Source organism: Vanacampus margaritifer, chromosome 12, assembly GCF_051991255.1.
Source record: "Vanacampus margaritifer isolate UIUO_Vmar chromosome 12, RoL_Vmar_1.0, whole genome shotgun sequence".
NCBI classification, from domain to species: domain Eukaryota; kingdom Metazoa; phylum Chordata; class Actinopteri; order Syngnathiformes; family Syngnathidae; genus Vanacampus; species Vanacampus margaritifer.
The window spans coordinates 1230304-1252276 of record NC_135443.1 but is presented as its reverse complement, the minus strand read 5'-3'; the positions used below and the strand labels follow the sequence as shown (position 1 = coordinate 1252276).

Genomic DNA, 21973 nt, shown 5'->3' with positions numbered 1-21973 from the left:
GTGTGTGTGTACCTTTGGTTGACTTTACTCTAACCTGACATATCTGACTCTGACCTCAGGTACATTTGTTAATATGTTTGTGTGTACGTATGTGTGTGTGTGTGTGTGTGCGTGTGTGTGTTTGTGATACCACTTTTTCCCTCTAATGTATGTGTGTGCATGGGTTTGACTTGTATATGACCTGACATGTCTGACCTAGGATGTGTGTGTGGTTGACTTGTGGATATTAAGACCTGACACGTGCCTAACCCAGGATGTTGATGTTGGATGATGATGATGATGATGATGGTGTGTGTGTGCGTGCGTGCATGTCAGGGGTGCTTCGGGGCACCTTAAAGGTCGGTGAAGGTGAGCTGTAATGGAACTCTGAGCAGATCCAATCGGGGACCACTTGTGCTAAAATGAATTGGCCTCACACAAGGAAGCCCAGTGTGTGTGTGTGCGCGTGCACAAATGTGTGTGTGTTTGTGTGTAAAGGCCGTGGAAGCTGTGAAAAAAAAACGAATCCAATTGTGACGGGTTCGCACAGACAAAAGGGCACATTTATTTAAGAAGGGGGAAAAAAAAACTGTGTGTGCGATTAAGTCATACTTTTCGCACAACAGCCGCCACATTTCATGTCTGCATTTATTATGATGATTATATATTCATCATTTTATTTTTTTTAACACCTCTATTGACCTTCTTGACATCTTTAGGTCACCGTCAAAATGTATTTATCTGATCTATTTTGCAAAGACATATTTGAAACAAGACAGAAAATCCTTGTGATAAAAAAGTGTTTTGTTTATTACACTACTGTGCCATCTAAAATGAACATGAAAATACTCATTTATATATATATATATATATTTAGATATATGCAAAATTCCCCGATCATAAAAACATTAAGAAATACTTCATTGATCAAAGTAGGACTATGATATTGATTGATATGATATTACACGATATCGTCGTCGTTATGTCACAATATTAAAAGAAGCGCATCTGTAAAAAAAAAAATAAATAAATAAATAAAATTTGAGGTTGTAATCCAATTGTGTTGCTCTAGCACCCTCTGGTGGTTATTTAATTATTGAGTTCAATTTTAATCAGGAATGTTTTGGCCACCGCAGCAGTTATCACTCCCATAAAGAAGTCAGACCAGCAAGTATTTTTCGACATCTCCATCAGCTCAACGCAGCATTTTGATATTTTGTGCCGCTGAGCCAATAAGAGCACGTGACAGTCACATGTTAACATGACATGACATGGACAAGCCTATTTCTTCATCGCTGCTAATATTATGTACAAAAACACAGTCTCGTGCTTTTTTTTCCCTCATGAGATTATTTTCTAGTATTGTGATTTTTATTTATTTATATATCACAAACTTCCCCACCATATCGTGATATTTATTGTATCGTGCCGTTTGTGGTTTCAATAGCGGACCTTATTTCAAGGTACGTTTCCTCCCATCAGCCGCCCTCTTGTGGCCGTTTTACGACCAGGAACTCCAAATTGGAAGCAAAGAAAACATTTCCGTCCATTTCCATCCAATTTGCGAATGTTGCTGACCTCGTTCTTCTATTTTCCTCCTCCAGCCGAGACGCATCAACGTCGTCGTGAGACAAGTCTTCAATTGTAACTTTAATTATGTCTCACTTATGCACACAGACGCATTCTTTTTTTGAACGACATCTGTAATGTTCTCGCCACGTCTCCGTCAACCTCACCGGCTTCTCTTCTTTTTTTTCCCGCGTGCTATTTATCGATACACACACACACACACAAAGTGTTTGTGTGAGGACTCAAGTAGGAGTGTGTTTCTATTTCAGGAGCATTCCACATCTTGGAAAGTTTTTTTTTTTTTTTTGTGGGAATATCAAGACTGAATAAATGTTCTTGTTTGTTAGTACACTTTGATACTCGTGGCAGTGTGTGTGTGTGTGTGTTCATTTTTGTGTGTTTTAATACTGATTGGCCTTTGTGAGTGTGTATGCAAGTGTTTTGTGTGTTTATAGTTTTTGAATGTTTGTGCTTTGGTTGCAATTGTATTGTGTGTGTGTGTGTGTGTGTGTGTGTGTGTGTGTGTGTGTGGCGAGATAACATTGTTGTCGTCAGAGAAATCTATCAGCTCCAACAGGATTGCTTTTTCGCTGGCTTTGCTTGCTCCCGTGTTTCATTCTTGTTTTCTGCTCCTCAACCTTACCCCCCCCCCCCACTTACATCCCCTATCCCCCCACCCCCACCCCCACCTGACTACCTGAACCTCCCTTGCCTCCTCCTTCCCATCACTCTCAAGACTTTCACTCACAAAGCAACAACACCAGTTGCACTTAATAACAGCTACTATGTGTGTGTGTGTGTGTGTGTGTGTGTGTGTGTAGTGTAGTGTACATCTCCTCCAAATTATCCCCCCCCCCATCGAAGAGAGTGAAATAGATACGAAGAAGGCAGCGGGACGGGAGCACAGAAGCACGCGGAGAAGTCGGAGACGCATGACAAGTGTGGAGGAAGGATGGAAGGGTGGTGGAGGAAGGGATGAGGGGAAGATGGAGGAGAAATGAGCGATGGAGGCGGGGGGGGGGGGGGGGGTTGAGTGCAAAAATGTACGAGGAAAACGAGCTGGCGGGCCAGTGGGGGAGAAATTAGTTCCGGAGCGAGCAGACACGAGAGACGTGAAGGATGGAAGTCAGGTTGCACGTTACATTTGTCACTGGGAATGTGGGAACCAATGGCGGAATGTATCGCTTGCTCCTTCCATATTGGCTGCTGGCTGGTTGGCCCCGCCCCCGCCCCCGGGAGCGACTATCTTCCCACACTGTATATGTGTCAGCTTTATGGTAGTATACATTTTTTGCAGACTGTTGCTTGTGGGCCAAATGACTGAAGGGCTTACACTAGCATAGATGCTATTTAGCAGCATTAGCATTCACATCGCGGACTGAAAGGGCGAACTAGTGTATTTGGTTGCTTTGAATACACAAGCTTGTATTCCGTTTTCTCTTGACCTTGACAGCAAACTTCAGATTGTGCCTCAAAGCTGCACTTTTTAATAGTTAAACGGCACAATGTTGAAGCAAAGGGTTATTTTGTCTAGCGAAAGTTCATCGTGATGAGACCGTAAACCTTCGAACAACATGAACACACACAAACTTAAATCACGTCGATTTTCTTTCTAAATTAGTCTCTTAATATCTTAACATTTAGCCTAAATTAATCTGCAACCAGAAATAGAAAAACTCAATTCATCAAAAAGTGGATTTTTTTATTTTTTTATTTACTCTTGGCACTTTTTTTTTTTCCTTACGTGATTTTCTGTTTTGTGAACGGGCCTTTTTAGTGACTATAAGCTCTATTGTAGACTCGTTTGTGATGTTTGTCCAACCTTATAGTCCTTTTTCGTTCAGGCGTAATCTCTTCTTTCACATGGCATCGTGCAGTTTGTTTAAGTAGATGCCTCCCACATCTGCAGTTGAGTAAATAAACACCCGCGGCCATTGTTTTTGAAATGATGGCCGAATTTCATTATCTTGTGCACGTGCAATTGCGCTGACTTGCTTATGAAGTCTGTGATGATGTCTCAAGTCAGTTTGCGTGTTTTGTTTATCAGGTCGGCTTAATGACTGCATAGTAATCGAGTTTGGCCTCCACCGACCAGCGCATGCTAATGATGTTTACTACATGAAAAAAAAAATCAGGTCAATAAAGGCCAAAACGCTCGACGCCGGATTTACCTTCGAGCAGCAAACAAACACTTTTTTTTGTGTGCTGTTTGACTTGCGTTACGAGACATGCTGTCTTCGAGGAGACATCGGGCTCCATTTTCCTGGACGGCTGCATCGTCATCATTTTCTATGTCGGGGGCAAATTTAGTCACCAATGCTTGTTGTTTATGGTCACGGGCGACCGACGGCGGATTGCTTTTGCTGTTTATGTCTGAAAATGTGACTCGACGCCGGCTGCTTATACGCCATCAAAGCTGTTTTGTATACAGCGCACTGTGCATATTTATAGCAACACAACATGTGTTATTTATAACTGGTAAATGCTAACTGCCGCCAAGGTTGAACCCACTGCAGGCGTTGGCTTTCTTTGCGGAGTGTTAAATAATCAAGTTCTTTCCTTGTTCCTGTTGCGTTCTTTGCTTGGACGTGTGCGCGCTAATGACTGAAAGCAATACGACTATGAACACATAAATGTCATATCAAGCTCATCTTATTAACCCTTAAAAAAATAACTTACAGAGGATTTTATTCTGAAAAAAATACAATAGTGCACTGTAAAAAAAAAAAAAAAAGGTGCGTGGACTCAAAATTTCAAGGCATCAAACTTTGATAACATTGAGTTCCAGTTTTTGGCTTTCCCGCATTTGACAACAAATACAACAGAGTTGGCAGAACTTGTATTGTCCCCCAACTTGAAGACGCAAGTCCAAACAACTCAGCAAATTGATTTGGAGCAAACAACTCGCTTGCTTTGCTTGTCTCTCTGTCAAGATTTTTATTGCTTCTTTGTAGTGATGGGAAACTTCAGAAACATTTTTTTTTACTTTTCTGAATGGAAATTGATTACATTTCCACTTGATCTTTAAATCCAAGAGCACCATCCAGAGGAGTAAAAGAATAATGCAAGTTGGTTCATGAAGCTTCATTTTCCCATCACTACTTGCTTTGAGATGGTTTGGCGCCATCTTGTGGCATCTTAAAGCATCAAAATGCTGTTGACAAAGCAAACGTCGGGCCTCCGAGCTAACATCGGCCGCAGCTCGCTCACGCTTTACCGCAACGCTTTAATCGGGCGTCGCGGGAATCCCAGATGCAGCGGCCGGGGGTTAATTAGAACCCGGCGATGCCATCCCATAATGATATGACCGTTACAGTCGAGAGATTTGCGGCTGCGAAACCTCCCTGGACGCTTGAGTGGGGAGGAGCAGCGGCGGCTTGTTTTCGTTGGTGTTGACGAGTTGCGCGTTTGCTACCTGCGCCGTCAGTGGGGAACTCACCTGACGTTATCCACTCGTTCGCACCAATTTCAGCAAGCGTCAATACAAGAAAAAAAAAACTAAACACAACAGCAAAAATATGTTGAGCACAGTTAATAGTAAAAGATAGAAACAATAACTGGTAATAAGTCATAACTTCTTACTGTGTTGTGACGTCACTTCCTGTGCATCTTCCATAAACGGCCTAGACGCTTGCTGAGCTGAACTCATTTAATGTGTGACGCCCAAACTTTTTCTTGCTCATCGTAACTACGACCTCCGGGGCATTGGAGCACTTCCTGGTGGTCCGGGGGTCTATTCGCAGATTGATGGAGAGAGAGGCAATAAAGAGGAAAAAGAGAAGAAAAAAAAGACATTGAGAGAGAGAGAGTGAGGAGAGATTTAACTCAAAGAGAGAGGACGGAAGAAGTGAAAAATCTCTGAGCCATAATCTTCACTCAGCCTGGAGAGGCTTTGCCAAGTTGACCACACACACACGCACACACACACACACACACGCACACACACACACACACACACACGCACACACACGCACATCTGCGTGGGCTACGTTTAAGACAGAGTGAAAATCAATGTGAGCGCTGCCACTATGCATGATAATGAGAAAGGCGTGCTGCTTGAGTGTGTGTTTGCAAGCGACACTGTGTGTGTGTGTGTGTGTGTGTGTGTGTGTTTGTACTACATGCGTGTGTGTATTTTTCAGTGTTTGTGTTTGTGTGTGTGAGGTCTAATCCCAGCTAAGTCCATTAATGTGTGTCTGACTGTGATAGCCAGTCGACGCTTGATTGTCATATCCGCCCTCACGGTGGACCCGTGCGTGCGTGTGTGTGTGTGTGTGTGTGAGCATAAACTGGGCCTCCAGAATTCCACCAGGGAGTGACAGACTTGGACAAAAGTTACTCCATAAAATGTGCCCACACACACTGGATTTATGTGTGTGTGTGTGTGTGCAAAATAACGTGTAGTGCAGCAACAAAAACCCGAGCTAGAAAACGACATTGACAGAACAGCTGCGACCAAAGTGACCAAAACGATAGCTAGCAAGCGATCGTAAGAAATGGATACGGACACATCGATAGCGATGACATGACTGCGGGAAAACAATGCTGGTCAATCAATAGCAATCAAATCTTAGCGTCAAAACAGCAAAACGACAAGCGGAAAGTGTTAGCGACAAAAATGATAGCGATTGCAATGAAACTACAGTGGCAGAAGGATAACAAAGAAACGATCGGGAGAAAATAATATCAAACGATTAGCGGTGAAACCATCGAGAGAAAATGATAGTGAGGAAAGAACGGCAACAAAAAAGGTTAGCAAGAAAACAAAAGCGAGGAAACCAGATGAGGTTGAAGGCAAGCAAAAGTTTTCGGACACATTATCATAAATTCTTGCAGCGGCGTGCGTGTGTGTGTGCGTGCGTGCGCGTGTATGTTAATTTGAAGCCGGTTGTATTGCAGTATCCTCCATTTGTCTCCATCTGGCTACACGCACGCACGCACACACACACCGATCCCCTCACTCATTATTCCCGCCCACACGTTGGCATAAGGTCGTCACCCGAGGAGGCGTGCGGCAATTGTGCGACTGACAGCTGTCAATCGTTCATGTCTTCAGTCATGCAACTTCATTCATTTATTGACAAATTTGTCACAGCACGACCAGTACAGTACATTTAGGACAATGTGTCACGTTCATTCAAAGGGACCAGACTGTGTGCGTGTGTGTGTGTGACATCTCGGGACGCTGATGCAATATTCATGTCAATATGGCCGCCGTCTCGTCTTCATCTTTTTGTGGAGGCGAGGCTCATTAAAAGGCTGGTCTCCACCAAGCCCCCTCTACACAAATGTTTTTTTTTTTTTTTTCAAAAAGTTGACCAACTAAATGGTAAAAAGCAAAATAATTATTTTGAAGTTTGCCCGAGGCGGGAAAATGTGTGTGCCAGCTGGCGTTAGCTAGCAAGAAGATTTGAAAAATGTTTTGCCGATATTTTTAGGAGTGCTACCTTAAATGTTCAAATTTGCCGTGCGCTACCTTAAATGGTGATTTAAAGGCACAGCAGGCTTGTGTTAACCTTTTAACAGGCCCGCCTTATGTGTGCGCTGCTTTCAAATGCAAATTAAAAGTGCTTTTAAACCACATTAGCTGAATATTACTTTCAAATGGGATTTTGAAAGGAGCATTTAGGAGAATTTAAACACTGCGTATGACTTTAAAAGTTGTTTTAAAGCGATAGTAGCTGTGTATTGATTTCCAGATACAGTAAAAGGTGAGATTTATTTAGACAGGTGCTACCTTAAAAGATGATTTTAAAGGGACACCATCTGTGCAGTAACATACTAGTTCGTTTAAAGAGACAGTAAATGTTTGTTAGCTTAAAAGACCATTTGACGTACAGGAAGTAGTTGCATGTTTGCGTAACATGATTTAAAGGAACAGTGGCTGCAGATGATTTTAGAAAGCGGCTTAAACAGCAGCTGTGTGTTACCTTGGTTGAATTAAATGAACATAAGCCGTTACATTTCTGTACACTGACTTTCTAGAACATGATGAGTGCTACCTTAAAAGTTGATGTAAAGGGACAGTAGATGGTATGCTAACGTTAAGGAGCGTTTCAAGGAAAGGCAACAGAAGTTACCTTCAAAGGTCGGTAACAGCATGTTTGATTGAAAGATGATTTAAAGAAGCCGTTTTTAAAGAACCACTTATTTTCCTCCTCAAACATACTTAACGCACACGCTAATCCAATAAGCTAAGTGTGTTTTTGTTGGGTCCGAGCTGACGACTTGAGTGGCTTTTTGGGGCCGTCGTCATAGTGACATTGATGCAAACTAAATGAGCTGTGAGAGGAAAATGCACCTGGCTGTCATGCGTTAGCAAATATCCTTTCATCAAGTCTTTTTGCCAAGCTTGTTCTCCTGTTTAGAGACTTAATTTCATCACTAGGTGGCGCTGCTGTTGTCAGTCTAAAGACTGGATGGAATTTTGACTGTCAAAATGACTAATGACGTGGGATGCGGCGGCGGCGGCGGCGGGTGTGTGGGCGGATTTGGGGTACGAGTCGATGCCGAGGTTGCTGTTCCCGCATCATTACTTCTCCCGCCGCTCTTTCTTTTATTTCCACTTCCTCCGCCGCCGCTCTCGTCTCTTCTCATTACTTTTTATCTCTTTGTCACCTCCGTGTTCTTCCTGTTCAGACGCGCTCACACAAATGAGCCGTGAAATGCTCGCCGTTAAGCGGCGCTCGCAAATGTCGCGGCGTGTGTATTTATGAGCGTGCGCGCGCGTGGAACTTTATTCACGAGACCACTTCAGGTCTGGATCAGACGCGCACGGTCAACCGCCGCTTCTGCGATTACAACAACTTGATCTCACTCTCTTGTGGTCAAGAATCGGAAGATGATGATCGTCACTTGGACAAAACGGTTCTCCAGTTCTCCAAAAGAGGCCAAGTGTGCTTGCTTCAAGCTGTTTTTGTCAACCGCAATTGAAGTTTACTGTAAAAATGGCACAAAAGGACATCAAGTATTGTATATTTAAACACTAAAATGTTCAAACCAAACCAAAAGTCTCTTATCTTAATGCTAACATGCAATGCGAAACCCCATAGGCAGGCTAGCAGAAATTAGCTTTGATGTTAATCATTTCCAACCTTCAAACTGCTACTAACCAACACGCTTACACATTACACACTCACGCGCATTCACACACACACACTCAAACACACGCAGACACTCACTCTCATCCTCACGCTCACAATCGCTCTCTCTTTCTTTCTCTCTCCCACACACACACGCATACACACACACACATCTTGCATTTAAAATATGTCCTGCACACTCGTACACGCAGTTGTGGGGCGTATTGATTGCGGATGGAAAGCAGCTCATTCCTGCGATATCATTCCGTCTATTAGATGCGGAGGGGCCGGATTTAATGCTGTAATCCCGTCCAATTTTCCGGCTCATGTTTGGCACACATACACGAAAATTCCCCAAAGTGGGGGCGGGGTTGATGCTTCCCGTGACCGGGCGGCAACGGGAGCGTGAACAGCGTTGCCATATGCTCGCCAAAGTTGACTCACTCGTTCCTGCTGGACGCTCGCGTGGCATTCTTACGTTGACGTCAACGTCACGTTTTCACAGTTGGAAAAACGTTCCTTCTTAATTAGGGTTGCGACTGAGCCGGCCAATCACAGGGCACGTACACACGGGCTACCTTGATTGACACTTTTTTTTTTATTATGGATGGCTTTATGTTGTTTAAATGAGGCACTAAAGCCTAAAGGCTTATAACTACTGCAGCATTAGTGCTATTCTTTAAGCCCGTACATTTTTTTATTTTGCATTGTGTGCTAGAATTAAGCATTTAGACATTTAGTTTGACGGTAAACTTGAGCTGTGAGTGTCATTAAAAAGTTTGAAGCTTTGAATTATCCTGTATCCGCAAATTTGTTGCTTGTTGTGAAGTGAATTGAGTTCACTCAATTGCTCGCAAGTCAAAGCAAAAACTTGGTTGAATGAGGACTTGTATCTTGAAAAACTCGTGAGTCCAGGCACTCGTATCGCAAGACACCACTGAATACTAAATTAAATTAGAAATCCTGTATGTCCAAATCTGGTCAATTTTCATCAAAGTCAATATTATTGGTCTGTCTTCACAGAGTCTGTTATTTTTGTCTTATCAATTATTGTCAAAACTCAAAATGTCCGTGTGAGAAGTATCGCAAAAGTCACCACGCAGCATTATGTTGCCTCAAGATTGAAAGTCTGCATGTTTGTCAGTTAGCAGTGGAAAAGTTTGTCGATTCGCAGCTCACCTCGTCAAAACGGGGATGAGTTGTTCCATTTGACGGCTGAGGCGAGACGTCTCGGTGTGAAGTCAACTCCACCGGCGGCTAATTGGCTACAAAACATTAGCGCTCCTTCATCCTCATCCTTGTTTTTGTTTTCTGGCCCAGCCGGCGCTAAGCGCTAACACGGCGCATCAAAGCGGCAAACAATAAAAGACGAGTGAGTTATTAGACGCGGTTGAGACATCCGACGCGCGGGGAATGTTTGGAGTCAGCATTCAGGTCACTTTGGATTCCTTCAAATGGATTATTAAATACATTTCTCACGCTGCTCATTAAAACACATCAACCGCAAAAAGTTTGGCAACCATTTGAGCTTCTTGGTGGGCCCACTTTGTGTCAGAATTCACAAAAGCTTACTTTCCTTTCACTTTGTCAATATTACATTAAGATGAATATCTCAAGGCACCAGTGTAATATTAATAATAATATTGATGATGATGATGATGATGATGTAAACACGCAAAGTAGGCAAAATGATATCCTGCTGCCTTGTGCGGATGTAAAAACGGTTTGGAATTGAATCCGTTTCCAGTAAAACCTCTTTTATTTTCAAACGTGCTTGTCTTCTTTAATCCAATCAACAATCCATACACTCGATGCCCCAAGTGTGTCTTAATTGAGGCGAGGGCTTAAATGGACGCGAGCGACTAATGCAGCCATTTTAACGACATCATGCTAAGCGGGAATCATGCAAATTGGGATGTTTGCTGTTTCTAATTGACAAACGACTTCTTTTAATGGAATAATGCCACATAAGTCCTTCCTTAATGTTGCTCCATCCCATGCAATGAAGCCACATAAGTCGTGACTTAATGGAATTATGCCGTCTCGCGCAATGATCCAGGGGGGGACTTTCCCGCCGTAATGGACGCAGGACGGCGGCAAATTTTCTGCTTTGTCTTCCAACTGTCGCGTCCAAGCAAGTGAGCGATGGATTTCCAAAGCGACCGTTCGTAGACAGACTTGAGCCCGGGGGGAGAAAAACTTTTACTCTCGCGGAAACATACGGTCAATTTTTAATTCTTTTTTTTTTTGTGTGTGTGTGTGTGTGTATGTAAAATTGTTTAATTAATCAATGATAATTCGTTCTCATTTTGAAGTGCAACTAAAAACGCGTGTGTGTGTGTGTGTGTGAGAGAGAGATGAAATGTAGCAATGTAGATCATGTGTGTGCGTGTTCAGACACTCGGATTGTGGATCAATAGTCGCGATTAAAGGCTCCATTAGGCACGGAGACGCCATTGTTCACACACACACAAGCAAATGAAAAGCTTCGGTGTGATCGATATCGATCGAGCATGAGCATATTTGACATTTCACGTTAGTTAGGAGGATGATTCACAAGCCCCGCCCCCTCTTTCATTTCCTGCACATGCACTCAGCAGATGGTCGGTCGCGCAACAGGACACGTTTACGGCATGTTTGTGTGCATGTCGTGAGTTTTTGGAACCCCAAATTTGTCATCATGCTAACAGACATGTCTGAAATGAAATCATAAGAGAATGTTGGTGAAAATGTATAAAGTGATTCTTTATGGACTTGCACAAAAAAAAAGGCCATAAAAAACTCTTTAAAAGCTTTTCAATGGATTCTCTTGGCTGCTAATAAATGTCGCTTTTGAAATCTCAAGTCAGTCAGTGTTGTGTCGGTTTCAGTCCAACTTCACACTTACACGTCTTAACAACATTTCTGTGTATATTCATATTTCTTATTATATGTCCAGTATATTATTTTCACGGTTATAGGAACAATGAGAACGAGTTACGGCATTTCCTCACCATTAGCCGCAAAAGCCAAAGATGGAAAGCATTTGAAATGATACTTGTTGACGAGTTTTTGGTATTTCCACACGTGTGAGCAAAATGTGCACACGCATTCGATAACACGCCGTCCGTTGTGGTTGTTGCCTTGACTCATGTTTGTGTTGCTTGACACTCAGCTTGGGTTATTTTTATTTGTATTTTATTTTTTTATTTGAACAATGTGTGAGTCACCGTCCTTGCATTGTGACTTTTCCGCCTGTTTTTATTCTTTCCATCACCAGAAAAGCTTCAGCGCGTCACAACACACACAATAAGAAGTGACTTGACGTGTGTGTGTGTGTGTGTGTGTGTGTGTGTGTGCGCGTGCGTGTGTAACTGTGCGCAGGACGAGGCCACCTCCAGCCTGTACTGCGAGCTGTGCGACAAACAATACGTGCGACACCAGCAGTTTGACAACCACATCAACTCCTACGACCATCACCACAAGCAGGTGAGTGAAGGGAGGGGCCGCCGCCGCCGCCATCGCCGCCACCGCCATCGCCGCCGCCGCCATCGCCGCCACCGCCATCGCCTCCGCCTCACCGCCGCCTTCGCGGAGGTTTTGGATGTTACACAACACGTGCACGCATATTTTACGGTACGCATTCAGATGGATGGCGCACTTAACAAATTATGAAATGGGACTTTTCTTCCATACTTTATATTTGTATACTTTATAATATCGCAGCTTGACGACTTAACTCTTCTTCTTCTTCTTTGAGATTTACAGACAAAAAATAATGATAATTAAGAAACACTACTGCAATCTTGATTTGGTATTTTTAAGACTGGATTGTATGGAATAAAAATAAATAGAAAACATTGAAATTTATGTATGGAATTAAATACACCAATAATTATAAATGAAAGAAAATATATTAATAAAACATATTCTATTTGAATGTATCGATTAAAAAAAAAGTATATTTACATTGTCTTAAAAATCCTCATTTGGATTTTGTGGTTAGGGTAAACCCCGCTTATGGTTGGGTTATAAAATACTTTTTAAAATCATAATTATATAATTTATTAATGAATATTGACAAAAATAAACTTTTATCCAGAATGTGTGTTGTGTTGTGTGACTGAGAGATTTGACATTCTTATAAATAAATAATACGAATATCATCCGTAGTGAGGCTCTTTTGTGTAACACACACACACACACACACACACACACGCACACGCACACACACACGTCACGTCACTCACCTTCTGTAAGTAAAGTACTTAAAAGTTTGAGAGTGTTTCTCCCGTCTGTCCATGTTTGGGTTTGACGGTTTGATTTTTTTATGATGATGATTATTATTAGTGTATATGATGTAGTGTCTGTTATTGTTGTTGTGATGATTCTTTGCGAGCGCTCGTCGCTATCTCTGCGCTGCAGACCGCTCGCTGCCGGAATTAAGCTGGACGCCGCTAAAGCTGACACTTGAGCGCACGCACACACATTTACAGACGGGATGAAGCTTTGCTGTTGATAAACTACCAAACACACACACACACTCGAACAAATATATACACACTTCTTATTTTTCCACACTCTATCCGCTGATAGACTTCTAGCACACACACACACGCTCACACACACACACACACATACACATACGCTTGTAATTTTCCAATGTTCTGCCCTTGACTTGTTGTCCTTTGCTGATGTTTGCGTGATGCTGATGATTGTTGTGGCGTCGTCATGGCGATAACGTCAAAGCCGATTCTGATCCTTATGACGCTGATTGAATAACGTCGGCGGTTTTCATTTCAGCGTCTGAAGGAACTGAAGCATCGCGAGTTCTACCGGGCGTTGGCCTGCAGGAGGCAGAGGAGGCGAAGGGAGGAGCGGCGGGAGGAGCGCTTGCTGAGGAAGAGGCTCCAGCATCATCATCATCATCATCATGAGCAGAAAGCGGAGGAGCATTGGTGAGCAGGACAAAAACAAACTATGATCCCATTAAAAGTCAAGTTGAGCACAAAAGTTTTCCAAACTCTTTCCTGTGCTGCATTGTGATTGGCCGGTCCCTGTTTGAGGGGCGTGGCTTAGCAACTTGCCAAATCTGTTGGCAGTCCAACACCGCAAAAGCAGAAGAGTTTGTGACAAACACGCACACCCATGCTCACAATGTGCGGGCGGATGTGTTGAGCCGGGACCGTATTTTCTGATCCCCCCCCCCCCCCCCAAAAAAAAATCCACAAAGCTGCGAGTCGCAACCGGAGCACGCCTACGCAACAAGAACTCCAGCCTCTGCCAGAAAGTAGTCCCTCAGGAACACGTCAAACTCTTTCAATCCATGCATGAAGGCAAGAATTTCAGAGAAGCTTTGCGGAATAATACAGTTTTAACCCTTCATGTGCTAGGAAAGAACATCAGTAGGGGTTTTATTTCACAAAAAATCAAAAATTTAAGATCACATCCGTGTAATACAGTCACAAACATCCAATTGTTTACACTTTGTGTTTACTTACAATTATTGGAACGAGAACAAGAACATGCAAACTCCACACAAGGCCAGACTCAAACCCTGAACATCAGATGTGTGAGGCAGACGTGTGAACCACTAGCACACCGTGCTGCTATGAGAAGTCACGTTTCATTGAAAGGAGGAGAAAGTCCAGTTTCTGTGCGAGGATGCGAAAATGTTGCTGCTGCGGCAGCGCGAGAGAAGAGCCGAGCGTGACCAAATTGATTTCTTGCTTCTGCTCTCTTCCTCATCCCCGCTACCCCCCCCCCCCCCCATTCCCGTTAGCGCTCCGGGTTCCGGCCCCATGTTCCGCTCCACCACCGTGGCGGTGGAGCCGGCGAGTGCGATGGAGAAGTGGAGCGACGTCCACACCGACAGCAGCGGTCGCAGCGACGGCTTTGCGGCTCTGGGGAGAGGTGAGAGCGCCTCAATGCGAGATGATGGACGTCGCTTTGTCACATGACCAAACAAACACACGCACGCACACATCATCAACGCACATGGTGTCAAAATCATCCGTTTCCTATTGCAACTGTCCTCATATTACAGCTGAACCTTAATTTTCATGATGAATCAGTTCCTGAAAGATGAAAAGTGAATCACACTAAAGTTGACACTTCAACGTGCAACAACTCAAAGCGATAACCAGCCAGTCTTTCAAAATAAAAGCATGCCAACAACATTCCCACCACTTTTTTGTGGCTTATTTAGTAGTCACACGCCAACAAATTTTGGGCCCCAAAAGCTTGGTTAACATGTGGTATTATATGGCATGCTTTTATTTTGAAGGTCTGACTTTTGACAGGATATGTTGATGAGCTGGTAATAAAAACTTGCGTTGTAGAACAACAATACACAACTTAAAAACAAGCACATGAACACTCAACCATCACAGAAGATAAATGGCCAAATCACACTTTCTTTCTTTTTTTGTATGAAAACAGCAAATGTACAAGAACAAAGGCAAAATTGAAACGAAAAAGATGTTTAAAAACCGGAATCATGTGAGAACTAAGACATACGAAAACCGAGGTTCAATTTTAATTGGCTTGGCTGGAGTCTGTCCTAGCTGAGATACGACATTTGTCCTGCATATCATTCCAAGTCCGCACCCAAAAATATATTTTTATTTTTTTATGACTACTCATCTTGTAGTGTGGGACAATTTAAGGCCCAATGTGCCCCAAAAAAAATCCCCCTTTTTACACAGTTTTTACAATATAAGTATAATAAAAGCTTATCAGCATTCCTTGAATAATATTTTGTGTTTATAAAAAGTTGCCCATCCCTGGTATAGCCAACAAGTCTTTGCAATTAGATGGACACCTGTGGAGAATTTGTAGTCTCGATTCAAACTAATCTGCATATTTGGGAATGTGGGAGGAAGCCAGCGTACATGCGGCAAACCCACGCAAGCACATTTTGGGCAAATTCCAGAGCTCGTTCGTTGACAAACTCCTACTCAGGGATTGGCCTAAATCGGCAACCAATCGGAAGCAGGTATGCGACAAGATGTGGCACTAAACTGCCAAAAGAAATTAAATGTTGAACACGGTGTGAAAGTTTGATGATCATATTGAGGATTTGTCATGAAAATGAGTCTGCGGGGGCCCTTCTTCGCCGCTGGCAGATTTAAGTCTTCTCCGAGTCGAGAGTTGAGGGAGGAAACAACCAGGAATCAGTTTGAGGGAACTTCCTGTCACACTTTTGCTGATGGAACATTTACAGCTGCTGAATGTCATTCTTGTTGCGTACCTAATGAAGTGACCATTTAGTCAACACTGAGCTTGCTACATTCAAATTTGAGGTGTAGTTTTTTGTGTGGGTAAAAAAAGTGTATCATCAGTGGGTGTTTCCAAGAAATGACAAATGTTCTAAAAAAAATAATAAAAAAAAACGTCACACTGGCACATCAAGATTCAGACATGTTCTCCAAAGTTTGGCCTTTTCTCAAATGCATTGAGGAGGAGGAAAAGAAGGAGGAACAAAAGCAGGTAAAGGAGCTTTAGGAGGAAGGGAAGGAAGAAGAGGAGACTTGGAAGGAAGAGCGGGTTTACGAGGACACGGTGGAGGAGGACGAGGAGGAAAAGGCTCAGGGGGACGAAAGTGAGGAGGAGGTTTGCCAAGAAGAATAAGAGGAGGAAGAGGAGGTGATGCTTTAGGAAGGAAAGGATGAGGAGGACGAGGTTTAGTAAGAAGAGGAGTTTCAAAGGAAGGAGGAGGTGTAGGAGGAGGAAGCAGCGGTTTAGGAGGAGGTCGCCCGACGGTTGTCTTTGAAGCAAAACCTGCAGCAACGTCGGGCATCTCGCCAACGGCGCCACCAAACGGATCCCCACAAAAGGAAATTTGGACTTTGATTCTCATAAAAGACTCGTTTAAGTAAGCCTGACATTCATCAGCGCGTCGATTTCGTCTCGCGTGCGTCCCACGCTCGCAAATCACATTGTGATGCGCGATGAGCAAGAAAAGTGATGGCCAGCAGCCACGTCGCTGAACGGCCCTCAAATCTTCTCCTCCTCATCTTTTCCTTTGACTCATTCTGCCGCTTTTGACGTGTCAACGTAATCTCTTGTAATCCGCCATGTTCTTTTTCTTCCTCGCAGATCCTCAAAGCTCACTGGTGCTTCCGCTGGACGCCGCGCTGGGAACTCGACTCCTGAGCGACACGCGGTGGCCGTACCAGCAGCGCAACGTTAACACCAGGACGCCTGACGACATCGCCAGCAAAAACGGCGGCGCCGGCCAAGCCAGCGCCTTTAACAAGCTCCCGTGGGCCCCCGGCTTCTTAAGCGACGCCATTGGAGCCAATAACGTCCCCGCCAACAGTGACAACAAAGCCTCCGCCGCCAGCAGGGGGCGCCCGGTTTGCTTCTCACTGCCGAAGAGGAGCTGCGTTCTCCTGCACCGCTCGGCCGCCATCTTCATCCAAGCCGGACGGAGCTCGCGAGACGGCGAAAAGACGACGCAACAAGTGGACAGTAAAGTTGCGCAAAAGCAGATCTCGACGACCACGACGTGTGTGCGTGCTTTGGCCAGAGAGCTGGACGGCGAGGTGAAGGCCACGCTGTCTTTATGCAACCGCCACCATGGGACCGGGGCCCAAGTACATGTGGGAGGTGGGACAGGACCCCAAGACAGAGGTGGAAGTGGGCTTGGGGACAAAGTTAGTCGGGGAAATGGAACGAAAGACGTCCAAGTCACCGGCGGTCGGCTTATTGGAGCTCAAAGTTGGACAGAAGACCGAATCCATGTAGGAGGGAGGACAAGAGCCCAGAAGAGTGCAGGAAGTGGAACTGGAGCTGAAGACACAGGTGCGAGTAGAACTGAGGCTCCAGACGGTGGGCCAGCAGGTTGTAGCAAAGCCCGGGACTGTGGTCAAACTGTGACTAGAACCCACGACAGTGACGGAAGCAGGACCCGAGTCCAACTAATCAATCAAAATGTCATGAGAGTCCAGACCAGTGAAGGAGGTACGACAAATGCCCAAGACGGTGGTGGAACTGGAGCTGCAGTTACTCCTGGACTTGGGACCAGAAGCACCCAAGATGGTGGTGGAATCAGGACTGCAGGCCAAGTGACTTGTCAAAGTGGGACAGGGGTCCAAATCTATGTAAGATGTGGCACACAAGCCCAAGATTGTGATGGAGCTCAAGTCACTGTTGGCAGCGGAACAGGATCTGAAGACGGGGCTGGATGTGGTGCAGGGGCCAAAGTTCAAAATGAGACGAGAGCCCAAGACCGAGTCGGACGTAGGACTGGGACTGCCCAACATGGTGGCGACGGTGGGACTGGAACCCGACCACAGAGTTCAGGAAGGGCTGCGACTGATCATCATGTGAGCAGTGGTGGTCCACTTCTGACACCACCACCTTCGGGGTGTCAAGGTTCTGACCTTCAGATGTCCGGCAAAAAAACACATTGTTCCACTCCGGCCGAGCTCCAACAAGCAGGACTTGAGAAGCAAGCCAAAGAATCAACGAGACCTCCTGCGGCTCGGCCCAAGGAAGCCTTTTGTCCCGTGGCGAGCCGCGACGGCAGCCGCGTCCTGCTGTGGCCCTCGGAGATGGTCCGGCACACCCGGACGGCGCCCTCGCTCTCCTACAGCGTCAACCCGTTGCTGTACGACTTCCGAGCGCACGCGGGCGGCCGGCGGGAAGAGGCGGGGCGGATAAAGCCGTCAGTGATCAAACGCGCCGGCTGCCAGCGGAAGCGGCAAAGCGGCGGCGGAGGCGGCGGGGTGAAGTCAGATGAAAGCCAGGATGAGAATGAAAGCGGACAGGCGGGAAATCTCCGGCAAGTGGCGGGCCCAGGCAAAGGTGGCAAACAAGTTGGCGCCGATGCTGGATCCAGGAGGAGGAGGAGGAAGAGGAGGGGAGGGGTGAGGAAGAGGGGGAGGAGGAAAAGAGGAGAGGAGATGAAAAAGAAAAAGAAAAAGAAAAAGGGGAGAGGGATAATAACTGGTTTCTGTGAGATGGCGAGGTTGGCACGAGAGGACGGCGGAATGGAGGAAAGGCGGGAAAAGCGACTATTAAGTCATCTGGCGGCGCGGCGGATGCTCGAAGGCTCGGGAAAAAGGCCGAGGGGGGAGGAGGAGGGATGGATAGCGCAGAGCGACGCGCTATTATGTCATCTTTCCGCAAATCGCTGTAATCGCTGGAAGCAGGTGAACACGGGTGCCGGCCCGCAATCGTCCTCCGGGTGGGGTCCCGCCATCACAACGCCCCTCCGCAGGGGTGCGGCATGTAACGTCGCGATTAGTCCCTCCATCCGGACGCCACGCTGTCCCGCAATTACCGACGCGGGGCCGGCCCGTAAACATCAAGACGCGGACGGGCGAGGGCGGGAAGATAAAGGCCGCGAGAGTCTGAGCGAGATAAACGCTCAGGAGGCGAGCGTGTGCGAGGCAGCGATTAGTGCCGTCTCGTCCCCCCGTCGAGACGCAGCGTGCGGGCGCCAAATCCATCTCGCGCCGTCTCAAGATGGCCAAGCAGCATGCGACGTGCCGATTAGCCTCGTCCCCCTTCCCTTTGCCGGCACAGCGGGCGCTCGCACACAAACGGCGGCGGGACGGAATCGTTCCGTTGACGCACAAAAGACGCAAAGCGAGTCGAGCGCCGCATCAGGATGCGCAAACACGACGCGCACCTGTCGGGATCTTTCGCAGGAATTGAGAGGCGGCGGCAAGAGGAAGTGGGCGGAGAGTCTGGAAAACAGTGCGGCGAAGAAACGCAAAAGAGTTTTTCACTTTGGTTTGAGCGCGACTTTGGACTCAACAGAAACCAGCGAAGGGAACAGTAAAGGGTTAAATACAAACTTCACACCTGACCAGACAGATCGCGTAAGTCAGGATGCTAACGACAACGCCGTCCACACGCCTTCAGAGGACGCCGTTCATGATGATGTCATCAAACGTCAACATCAACACAGCGGCAAGGAGACGAATCCAAACCACATTTCACCCGAGAGGACAGATCACATATGTCAGGATGCTAACGATAAACCGTGCCAGGATGCTAATGCTAACGAGCTACTGTGTCCAGATGCTAACGACGACGACGGCAAAGTCGTTGAAGACGCCACTCACAATCGCGACGTCATCAAATGTGGACGTCAACAGACAAATTTGCGCCACTTGTCACCTGACAGGACGGACAAAGCATGTCAGGATGCTAACGACGCGAGACAATCGTCTCGCCTTGATGACATCACGGGGCGATTTAGTCCAAATTGTGTCGCACCTTCTGAATGCCGTGAATGTCATGACAACGTCCAAAGAGTTGAATCTGCGAATGTGCCTGGTGGGGACGCCGAACCCCCTGCTGGCGACGTCAGGAGACGTCAAGCGAGCAAGATGGCGGAATTTTCCTCCCCAGTGAAGATGCCTCGTTTCCCCCGCGGCCTCCCCCCGGGCCGCCTCCCCGTCCAGGCTCCCCTCCTCCTGCCGCCGCCGCCGCCGCCGTCGTCCTTCTCCTTCCATCACGCCATCATCCAGCACCACCTCTCGCTCGTGCCCCCGCCCCTCCCGCTCCCCTCGTTCCCCCACCTGCTGCCAGCCTTCGCCCCCCACCCCCTCGCGCTAAACCCTCCTCCGCCATCGTTCTTGGCCTCGCCGGCCATCCATCTCCTGGATGCGCCGTATCCCCTGGCGACGGAGTTTCACCCCGTGCTGAGTCAGCACCACCCGGCCCTCCTGGCGCCCCCCCACCCGGCGGCCTTGCCCTTGCAGGTCTTGTTCTAGCTGCCATTTTGGAAGACTTTCAAGAAGGAAAAAAAAAATCCTCGGCTGTGCTCATTCACTCGGTCACTACTCAGAAACGACAAATAATGAAAACTGTCGTGCCCCGAGATACGAGTGACACCACTTTTTCAGCTGCTCGAGATACGAGCCGTCGTTTCGCAATTTGTTTGCTTTGACTTGCAAGACAACAAAAAATTGATTTGGTGAATCCAACACAATTCACTTGACAACAAGCAGCAGTTTGCTCAAGTTTAAACTTGAAACTAACTTGCATATTTAAAGGAACCGCATAGCTCAGGACCTAACGAAGTGACAGAGATTGTTTAGTAGCGAGACGATCTCCCACTCTGTCTCTTTCCTGCACACGCGACAAACATCACATCGAAATATTGAAGACCAAAAGTTGGGCCACTGACGCCGCTCTCTTCGGCATCTTCTTCAAGTTCGATTGACCCGACCCCTTCAAACCACCCCCCCCCCCCCCCACCCCCTTCGTTGCTCGGTGACGCTGACAAACTTTCGACATATGTTGCTAACAAGTGTGACGTTGTAGATGGCTAACATCACTAGTGGAAATAAATTCAAACGAAGGAATGAGCGGTTCGGGAAAAGGAAGGAAGGATGAAAAAAGTGTTAACTAGAAGCTAAACGTCTGCTTGGATGTATTTTTGTAGATCAGACCTCAGTTAAATGAGGCTCACTTTTTATATTTTTTTGTTGATGCGACTAATTATTATGACTTAGTATTTAAACGACTTCTTTTCTTGTTCTTCTGTTACACAAAAAAATTAAATAAAAGGGAAAAAAATGTTTAGAAATGTTTGGAGCAAAGTAAACATGTTGTTGATGCGCTTGTCTTAGAAAAGGATACATGGAAATGGAAAATGAAAAATAAATCAGCAGACTTGATGGCAACGTCGCTCTTGTTTTCCTTCTATAAGAATAAAAAGAACAAAAGACATGTTGAGAAAAAGGGAGACATTTATTTGCTTTCCTGGAAAATTGGAGATTTGTTAAGTTTACGAGCCTTCTATGAAACTGTCAAAAATACAAATACGTTTCCAAAAATGAAAGGCACACATACAGGAGAAGCAGAAACAATTGCTCCGTTTTGTTTTGCTCAATGCAGAAGTCAAACTTCTCACATGAGATTGTTTCCCTAATGAAATGGCCTGTGAGTTTCATTTGTGTGCCCGTGGGAGGCACATCATGCGCAGTGTGCACGTGCGCGCGTGCGTGCACGTGCGTGCGTGTGCAGGCGAATCAATGCTCAGCGGCCATTTTGCTGCGCTGACCTTTGAAAGGTGCAAGAAAGCAATAGTGTGACATTCAAGCGAGAATGTTTGAAATCCGCCTCCCGGCGTCGACGCAAAATTTCTCGTTTGTTTGTTTATTTTTGGATTTCTTCGGCAAGAAAGGGTGACATTTGTCTGTCTTCCTGCACCAACGCTCAAGTGGTGGCGACGAGAAGACGAAATGGCTCACGGTTTGGTTTTCTGTGGGTTGCTGACGAGGAGCAAAGTGTCTTCAAAGTTTCAGGAGGTTTTTGCCAGCAAAAATAACTTTGCAGTGATTGGAGCTGCTCGGGACCAAAATGGGCCAACTCCACTTTCATCCTTTTAAAGGACA

General features: G+C 45.9%; 1 protein-coding gene across 2 annotated transcripts in view; it reads left to right on the top strand.

The window, feature by feature from the left end:
- The window catches only part of LOC144061698 (uncharacterized), a 46084-nt gene extending 24825 nt beyond the window's left edge, over window positions 1–21259 (top strand). For both annotated transcript variants that reach the window (XM_077582383.1, XM_077582385.1), the window contains 4 exons: window positions 11994–12098; window positions 13413–13567; window positions 14392–14522; window positions 16710–21259. In XM_077582383.1, coding sequence (XP_077438509.1) covers window positions 11994–12098; window positions 13413–13567; window positions 14392–14522; window positions 16710–20344 — 4026 coding nt within the window. In that variant the 3' untranslated portion in view covers window positions 20345–21259. The remainder of the gene's footprint in view (window positions 1–11993; window positions 12099–13412; window positions 13568–14391; window positions 14523–16709) is intronic.
- Window positions 21260–21973: the final 714 nt, after the last annotated feature.